This window comes from Juglans regia, chromosome 6 (assembly GCF_001411555.2).
Source record: "Juglans regia cultivar Chandler chromosome 6, Walnut 2.0, whole genome shotgun sequence".
NCBI lineage: Eukaryota > Viridiplantae > Streptophyta > Magnoliopsida > Fagales > Juglandaceae > Juglans > Juglans regia.
In genome coordinates, this window is record NC_049906.1 from 9761733 (window position 1) to 9771611 (window position 9879).

The window sequence follows — 9879 nt, forward strand, 5'->3', positions numbered from 1 at the left end:
ATCACCGTTGATGTGTCTATACCGATCTTAGCACGCAGTATGTTGGCCATCTCCTCGCGAGTAGATGTGCATGAGGCCTCAGCCTGTGTAGATGCCTCATCGTCCAATACTCTGGGATCTCCCGGCTATGTATCTCTCTGAATATCAGCCCTATCAGGAACAGGTCCATGAAAACGAAGTCTCGAGTGTCCCGTGCTCCGTGACAGGGTGATGCTGTTGATCGGTCACATCGGCTCCTGTCCATACTAGGCAACTTCTGGCATGACCCCGGAATGTAGAAAAAATCGAGTGATCAGGATCCTGAACGGCAATATATCTATGGTAATGTACCGAGCCTCTGTTCGGATCCTCTCAAATATATACCCCACGAGGTCGATCGGAATGTCACGAGCGACCCCCATCATAAATTTCACTCTATCCATGCCAACCTTGGTCTTATGCTGCCGAGGGTCAATATTATTTACGATTATCAGAGTCATGATCTTGAAGAAAGAAGATAAATCTGCTACTTAATGTTCTTCTTCCCATCGTATACAGGAGCATCTAGACCAACAATCAGGTCTCTGACCTAATGATCAGCGAGTGTATCAACTGTATCTGTGTAAACTGGTCCTTCGTCCTGAGCGGTCTCCGCATCACCTAACGGATCATACTCTCTAGGTAGTATGTTTGGATAGGCATCGACCAACCTAGGAATACTAAGATATGCGGCGAGTCCGTCCTCTAAAAATATAACAGGAGCTCCTCGAACACAGATCCTGTAAGCCCCTCCATCGTTTAAGCTGGCACCATCGAGCTCTTTATAGAACTCAACAACGATGTCAATATTGGAAGTGTGCTCCATTCCTTCTTCTTGCTGATCTAGGATTGGTGTCCAACCACGATCGTTGAACACTGATGGGAGGGAATGACCCTCCCATATAAGAGTCCCAAAATCAGACAGTTTTACTTGTTGCTCCAGTAAAACAATCCACTCTCGATCTGCTTGGATGGAAGGTTCACCTGATCTGTCACGTTTACGGCCCTATAAGACATTATTATTAAGCTAAAATTTTTTTAAAAAAATATATATATATATATTCAACATTAGTGATAAATCTAATATGAGAAAAGATTCACAAAAGTATATATTAATAGCAATTTAATAAATTAATTGATAGAACAATTTAATAAAACAATGAAAATAATTTAATAAGTTAATATAAAATAATTGGTTCGAACGAACTCTGTAGTGGTCGAACGGACATTATAACGATTGAACGGACAAAAATGTGGTCGAACGGAAAACATCTTGTTCGGTTTAAACTGTTAGAATGTCAAAAAAGTGTTCGATCAAATAGATTAAACCCATTCGAACACGTTCGAATGGAAAATAAATTGAGCTCGCCCATGGCCGAGTCAACTCAGCGGCCATGAAAACATTTAAAAATACATCGATTGGGTGGGTTTCTTCGACAAAATACATTTACATTGATTGGGTGGGTTTCTAAACATCCTACAATGGATTTGTGATGTTCTACGGTGCTATTGATGGAAAAATATAATTTTTCTGGAGAAAACCAACAAGACGATAAAACTCTAAAAATAAACGGTAAAATAACTTATAAAGAGCATACATTTACATTAGGTGGAAGAGTGTTCGAGGTGGGTAGTGATTACGGCGGCAGACGTCAGCGATTGATGATCGTTCAAACGTTTTCTCTTGTTTTCAAACGGTTAGGGATGGTGGCGTTGAAATGCCTTTGCCCGCAATATCTTGTATGTGCGTTTTAATATACTGTTCGAACAGTAGTATTTACCGATCAAACGGGTTTGTTTTAAATTTAGTAAAAATATATATTATTATAATTAGTATCTGTTTTAAATGAAATTTATAATACTATAATTTAGTATAATATATATATATACTATTATAGTAAATTATATATATTGTAATAAATATGTAATATTATAGTATATTATACATATATATATACTATGATAGTATAATACTTTAAATGAAAACATAATAACTTATATATATATATATTTTTATTATAGTATAATAGTAATATATTATAATACTTTAATATCAAAGTATTATATATGATAATATATATATATATATATATATATGATAGTATATAGTACTATATATGAGTTTATACTTAACTAATATATATCATACTATATATTTCATTATACTTTACTATGTTATATATGAGATACTATATATATGAGTATAGATTACTAATATATATGATCTTATAAATTTCTCTATACTTTAGTATATGATCTTAGTATATTTGAGGGTATATATGTGTGAGTATATATTACTAATACATATGATCTTATATTTTCCTTTATATTTTAGTATAGTATAATATATATGATATTATATATATGATAGTATATATTACTAATATATATGATCTTACATTTTCCTTTATACTTTAGTATAGTATAATGTTGTTGATACTTTATAGTATTCTAATATTTAATATATATTAATTGAGCTGAGTTATTGCATATTTTATACATTTAGAATCAATATATTTTATTTATTTATTTACATTATTATTGATTTTAGATGGAAAAATTCTTAAGATGAATAAATCTGAGTTGTGATTTAAATTGATTAATAGCATGATTTATGCTTAATTTTATAACTTGTGATTTAAATTGATTAATAGCATGATTTATGCTTAATTTTATAACTTGTGATTTAATTGGACATTGTTCATTCACATACACAGCATATTTTTTTTTTATATTCTATTTTTCTTCTTTTTATTTTTCATTTTTTTTATTTCTTTTCTAATTTTTATTTATTTTTATATAGGCAAAGAAATGCATGAGAAAATTCAAAGAAAAAGGCAAGTTAAAAACTAAAAAAGAAGTAAAAAAGACACCAATCTCTTGGTGTTTGGATATTGGACGAAAGTAACAAGGAAATAAAATAAAAATAAAAATAAAAAAGAGAGAGAGAGAAACACACGCACGCATGCCGCACCGTAAAAAAATAAAAAAAGGCAAGGGGATTTTTCATTTGGAGGTAGGGACAAAACAACATTTTTTCGTTTTCTTGGAGACGCACACAGCGTGGCGTGAAGAACGTCGAGGATCCAACTGCTGCACTCCAGCCTTCTCCTCCATTGCCTACTACGTTCATCTCTATTCATTTGGTTTGTTCTTTTCACTCTACTATTTATTTAATTTTGGTTTAAAGTTTATGATGTATTTTTGAGATATTTGGCTTAGATCTTTGGACATTTTTATTTGCTGTTTATTTACTTTATGTTATTTATTCTTCTTACTTCTTTAAACTTCTATTAAATATATATTACAATTGTTATGGATTGATTTTGAGAATTTCTGATTTAAATGCAAGGATGAATTTTAGAATTTTAATTTTGGGACTTTTCAATTTTCAGCTCATATTCCAATTTTAATTAAGATTGTTTAGTTTAGTTGATTCCTTGATTGTTAATTTTAATTTATTAGTCTTTTATATTTGATTTCAACACTCAAAAAACCAAAAATATGAATCTAGTCCATGACTAGTGCCATTTTCATTTTCATTTTCATTGCACTCTTCCATTTATTGCACATGCCACCATTTTTATTTTCTCTTTGTGAATATTTTCACCATTTTAAACGAGTTTGATTTTAAGTAACTTTTCCGGAAGAGACGATTTAGGAATTTATTCCTAATTATTACGCGACATCCTTCTGCACTTAGGACAGCCTTTGTGCTGCTCATTTTTTAGTGAGCCAAGTTTTTGGCAACCCAACTAGCGTTTTGCTAATCATTGAGCAAAATAGTGAAAATGAATTGAGATGAATATTGCATAAAGATTGAAATCCAAACAGAAACAATCAAACACAATTATGAATTCTCACAAAAGTGACGCGTTACTACTCAACCCCCAGGAACTATACCCACCAAGACTATCTCAACAATCTTTCACATAAAATTGAGGTAAATGTCTCAGAACTCAAATGTGTGTGTGGAGCTAAACTAGTTGTGTGTTACTCATTACTAGCCATGATTTGTCATAGGATTTTTCAACCTTAAGATAAATCATTGTTAATTCTAACTACCTCAAAGCTCAATGGATCAGTAGTTTTCACGCCAGCTCTGTTTTTAAAGGTTGAACACTCAACCCCCAAAATCTTGGGTAACTGTTTCTAGCCTTCTACTTAGGAAAGCTCACTAAGCCGCATTTATCCTTTGTTTTTTCTATTCTTTTCAAATATCTTTTTTCTTTTTTTCTTTTCCTTTTTTTTTTTTTTTCCTTTTTGAAGCATGGCTTGGTGGTCTTGCAGTTTATTTCTCCTGTATTAAATCAATGAACAGTAAATAAGGAACACTAAAAAATAACATCCCGGTGTTTCAAGCCACACATCAATAAAATATGATGCATAAAAAATCATGCTCTATGTTTAAGTTTGAAAATAAATTTTCACAAAATGATTCCGCTCAACTACTAGACCAAGAGGCTCAGATTTCAAAATACTAGAAATAGAGTGTGTGTCAATCATATGTATATCAATGCACATCACATTAATGTAATATTTGTTTTTTTAATTCTGTGCACACACGCTACCCTCCAACTAGTGAGAGACATGGTTTTCAATGAATCGAATGAAAGAAAACAAAGTGCACAAGAATAAGCAATTAAAAAAAAAAAAAAAAATCAACTTGAAATATAAAATCAAAGCAAAACAACAAATAAAAAATGCAAATAAAGAAAGCTGTAAAAGGTGAAAAGATCAAAACACTTCACTGGAATCTTGCACAAGCAAGATCTTTTCGTGTGGATCAAAGATCTTCAAAAATGTCTTTAGACGTTGTCCATTGACAGTGAAGCTATTTTCATTTTTCGGATTGACAATGTCTACCGCCCCGTGAGGATGAACCTTCTTTACAATGTACGGCCCCTTCCATCGAGATTCTGGCTTTCTGGGAAAGAGATGTAGTCTTGAATTGTAGAGGAGAACTTTCGGATCAAGGACAAGATGTTTGTCATGGATCTTCTTGTCATGCAAAGCTTTCATTCGCTCCTTCGCCAAGTGGGAATTATCGTAGGCCTCTCTCTTTATTTCTTCAAACTCTGAAATCACTTCAACAACATGCACCTCTGACTCGTTGCAATCACCAAGTATCTTGCAAGTATTGAAAACATTCATTTCTAATGTCATATTCCCGAATGTGAGTTTCAGTACTCCACTTCGACAATTTATCAGTGTATTGGAGGTAGCAAGGAATTGGCATCCAAGGATGATAGAGGCCTGGTAAATAGCAGTGGCTGGCTGTTGCATATCAAGAACTACAAAATCCACTAGATAGTAAAATTTGTCCACCTGGACCAGCACATTCTCAACAATACCCCTCGGTGCCTTGACTGATCTGTCAGATAACTGTACCTTGATGGATGTGTTTTTTAGTTCACATAATCCCAACTGCTCATACACTGAAACTGTAGAAAATTCACACTACTCCCCAAATCAAGTAAAACTCTCCCAATACGTGACTCACAAATCATAATGGAAATGTTGGGAGAGCCGGGATCTCCAAACTTCTTAGGAGTCTCGCTCAATATCAATGCACTGACTTGCTCCATTAGGAAAGCTTTATTCTTTACATTTAGCTTCATCTTCACTGTGCACAAGTCCTTCAAAAATTTTGTATACGAAGGCACTTGTTGTATGGCATCCAAGAGTGGAATATTAATCTTTACTTGCTTGAAGATCTCCTGAATCTTAGTGTAGTATTTGTTCTTTTGGCCAGCTACCAATCTCCGAGGATAGGGAACCACCGGTTGGTACCCCCTACTAGTTTCAGCATCTACACTCACAGACTTTTTCAGTTCTGGTCTCACTACCTCTGGTTCTTTTTCAGCCTCATCAGTCTCGGTTGCATCTTCAGGTGTAGGAGCAACTTCTTGTCTGTCCATAGTCATCTCTGGTTGGGGAACTTCCTTTCCATTTCTCAAAGTAAGAACGACCTTCGATGTCTCAAAAACCTCATCTGAGACATTATGCACTTGCCGTTGTTGTTGCCATTGAGGATTAGGTTGAGGCTGTGCTGGAAATTTTCTTTTTTCTTGAGTGCTCAATGTTGTGTTTATTTTATTGATGGTGCCCCGCAATTCATTTATGGCCTGAGTGTTTTGATTGTTTGTGGTGGCCTGAATCTGCATGAATTGCTTAAGTGTATTGGCCATCTGTGTCATACTGTTATCGAGAGACTTCTTCACAGATGATTGAGGCTGAGAACTCTGTGCAGTTACATGAGGCTGAAATCCTGGAGGTGCTATAAAAGGATAGCTCTGAGAACTTTGATATGGCTGATACTGGTGTTGAGGAGCAGCCTGATGAAATGGCTGCTGAGAAGGTGGTGGAGACTGGCCAGGCTGATCATTCCTCCATGAGAAATTTGGGTGATTCCTCCACCCCAGATTATATGTATTGGAGAAAGGCTGATTTTGTACTCTATTTACCTAGTCTGCTAATTGCATATGCTCAGAGCCACTCTCCTAAAATACTGGTATAATCGGGCAATCTTGGGTCTTGTGGTTTGAATCAGCGTATATAGAGCATCTCTCTACTGTTTTCATGGCCTTCACCTTGTCCATCTCCATGAGCCCTAATCTACTAGTCAATGCAGCTATTTGGGTTTGAACGTCAGTGTCCTCCTTAAGCTCATATATGCCCCCACCAACAATAGCCATCAGTGGCTATGCTGTCAATGAAACTCGATCAGTGCGAGTGTTCAATTGTTGTGCTCTCTCAGCAAGATAGTCAAAAAATGACAATGCAGTATCAGGTTCCTTGCTAAAGAATTCTCCATTGCACATCGTCTGAACAAACTATTTGCATTGTGAAGTGAGACCAGTGTAAAAATAATTCACCAACTTCCAAGATTCAAAACCATGATGTGGACAGATGTTCACCAAATCCTTAAACCTTTCCTAGCTGGCCTGGAAAGTCTCGTCAGATTTTTGATTGAACTGGCTGATCTGCTCTTGTAAATACTGAATTCTCTGAAAAGGAAAAAGCTTTTGTAAGAACTCACGCTGCATATCAGACCAACTAGAGATATAATTAGGCCTTAAAGAATTAAACCAAAATTTCACTTTATCTTTTAAAGAGAAAGGAAATAAACGAAGTTTAATAAATTCATCAGTAGTGGTTCTATAGATAAATTAGTACAGGCCAACTTAAAATCTGTCAAGTGCTGATAAGGATTCTCAAAATCCATCCTGTGGAACTGAGGTATCACTAACATCATGACATGCTTAATAGAAAAATTAGGTGAATCATCAGGTAAAATAATGCATGATGGTGTAGTGGTGCGAGTGGGCTGCAAATAATCCTTAAGAGTGCGTGGTGCAGGTGCAACCATGGTTTGTTCAATTTCAATGTCATCATCTACAAAAAAAACAGAAAAGTTATCTATCTCTGGATTGTGTATACTACTCTCAGTGCTTGATGCAACTCTAACCAACCTATTTGAATTGTCCCTCATCCATAACATGAAACATCAGTCCAAATAGCATTTGAGATAAGATAGTCCAAATAGTAAAATTCAAGTGAAACGTGTAATCAGAGATAAGATAGTGACAGAAACATTTGAGATAAAAAAAAACCATTCAAACATATGAAAAAACCATTCGAACGGTTTATTGTAGTGGTGAGAAAATATCCCGCCAATTAATGATTCGTGGATTACCTTTTAAATGTATTTTTCACCGTTCGAATGTTTATTGCAATGGTTAAGAAAATATCCCGCCAATTAATGACTCATGGATTACCGTTTGAATGTATTTTTCACTGTTTGAATGCGTCGCCGAAAATTTTTGCAAGTGGGAAAACTTGCGTGCTAAAAATTTGTCATGTTCGACCGGCAATTATTTTTGTTCAAACGGTAAATGAGAACTTAAAACTTTTCCACACACCGTCAACCCCTCATTTTGCTCTCCTCTTTTCCTCTCTTCTCCGTTTTCTCTCCAAAATCTTCCATTTTCTTCACACAATCTTTCATTCTATCATCTTACAAAGATAGTTGCCCACTTATTTTGCTTAAAGGTATGATTTTCCTTTTCAATTTATTTCCAAATCAATTATTAATTCTATTATATATATATATTGTGTAGGTGTTTATTGGAGAAATCTATACTTTAATATAGGTGTTTATTGGATTAAATTCAAAATATTTGTTGTATATTTGTCATGTTTTGTATATATAGTTGTTATTTGAAATATATATGTTGTATGTTTGTAGTGTTTTCTGAATATGAGTTTGTTATATTTTCTGAGATTGTGTTTCGTCTGATCTGACTGGTGTTTGGATTCTGGATTGAAATCGTTCGAACACTATAATATTTTGTTCGAACGAATTATCCTGTTCGAACAGACATTTAAGTGTTCGAACGGTTATACTCATGAGTTGTGATACTTAAGTTATAAATAATTTAAAAATAATAAATATAAGAATTATTAATACTTAAACTCATATTAATGCTTAAAAGACAATTAATTAAAAACTATGAGGACTAACTTAAAAAATAATAAAATTATATTATAATTAATACTTAAAATAACTATAATATATAATTAATCTAATAAGTAATACTTGGAATATGATTTTGCAATGATTTTTAAAATACGCTTAATATTTAATATACTAAGGATACTTAAAATACACTTAATATTGGAAAACATAATAATTAGGATACTTATAATACACTTAAAATTTAGGATATTAAGGATACTTAAAATACACTTAATATTTAAGATACTTAAAATACATAATAATTTAAATACATAATTAAGATTTGGGGATTCTTGTATCATCTTGTATTCTTGTATCTTGTACTTTGCATTGAAATAAATCTTAGATCCGTTCGAGAGTTATTAATCATGTTGAATGGTTGACTGATAACTCTTGAATTGTCTAGAGTGGACAGTTTGAGATTGTAAGATCATTCTCGCAAACTATCCAACTATATCTATTGTATCCAATATTATGATTTCGGTAGAGTCATCCCTTATTATTCTCTGGATATGCAGTTTCAATGACGGTGTATCGATGTATTACTCGTCGATGAGCACAACCAAATGAGCATATTTGGAGAAGTATTGGGAGATGCTGCCGAAATTTTGTTAGACCGTGGCAGATAATAGTTGGTAGGTTGACGATTATGATCTTATAATCCCAAATGGGATATGACCAACTACTTGGTGAAATGAAGAAATTGCACAATATGTTAGATAATTGATTGTTTGTTGATGCACGTGATTGTTTGCAATAGTATATTAAACATGGATAAGAGTTGATGTTTGATGACACTATTGAAGGGGGCACCTTCTGCCATTCTTGTCTGGTGAAGATGTTATTGCATAGTTTGTGGATGTTAGAAACAATGATTTTGATAAAAAACAACGGAAGAGAAAACAAAGTGTGAATGAGTAGAATTGGACAAATAAGAGTATATTTTTTGAACTGCCCTACTGGTCAACGTTAAAATAGCGGCATAGTCTTGATGTTATGCATATTGAGAAAAATATATGCGAGTTTGTATTAGGAATATTGATGTCAATTGAAGGTAAAATGAAGGATAATATAAACTTAAAGCGGTTGGGAAGCAAACCTGAAATGCACTTGCAACAAAGTGGTTCATCTGTCCACATGCCAATTGGGTGATATACATTGTCAAAGAATAAATGGCTACATTTTGTGAGTGGTTGCAGAAGATTAAATTATTGGACGAGTATGCCTCAAATCTAACAAGGTGTGTGAGAACAAATGATTGAAAAATTACTGGGCAAAAAATTTATGACTGTGATGTACTTTTACAACGTATCTTGTCTGTTGGTATATGTGGGTTCTTG

At 33.7% G+C, this 9879-nt stretch overlaps 1 protein-coding gene across 1 annotated transcript; it reads right to left on the reverse strand.

The window, feature by feature from the left end:
• Nucleotides 1–4755: 4755 nt before the first annotated feature.
• LOC108987619 lies at nt 4756–6716 on the reverse strand. The gene is made up of 4 exons (XM_018960553.1): nt 6531–6716; nt 5522–6398; nt 5347–5462; nt 4756–5295 (listed from the first exon to the last, which is right to left on the reverse strand). The coding sequence occupies exons 1-4, from the start codon at nt 6714–6716 to the stop codon at nt 4756–4758; spliced, it is 1719 nt and encodes a 572-aa protein (XP_018816098.1).
• Between the last annotated feature and the right edge of the window lie 3163 nt (nt 6717–9879).

What these genes read in the sequence shown, in the direction of transcription:
- LOC108987619 (XM_018960553.1), bottom strand. Translation starts at nt 6,716, where the DNA reads ATGGCTATTGTTGGTGGGGGCATATATGAGCTTAAGGAGGACACTGAC. An exon ending in AAGATTGCCCGATTATACCA is followed by an intron (nt 6,399 to 6,530) that starts GTATTTTAGGAG and finishes AGGAATGATCAG; the next exon opens with CCTGGCCAGTCTCCACCACC. An exon ending in CAACATTTCCATTATGATTT is followed by an intron (nt 5,463 to 5,521) that starts GTGAGTCACGTA and finishes AATTTTCTACAG; the next exon opens with TTTCAGTGTATGAGCAGTTG.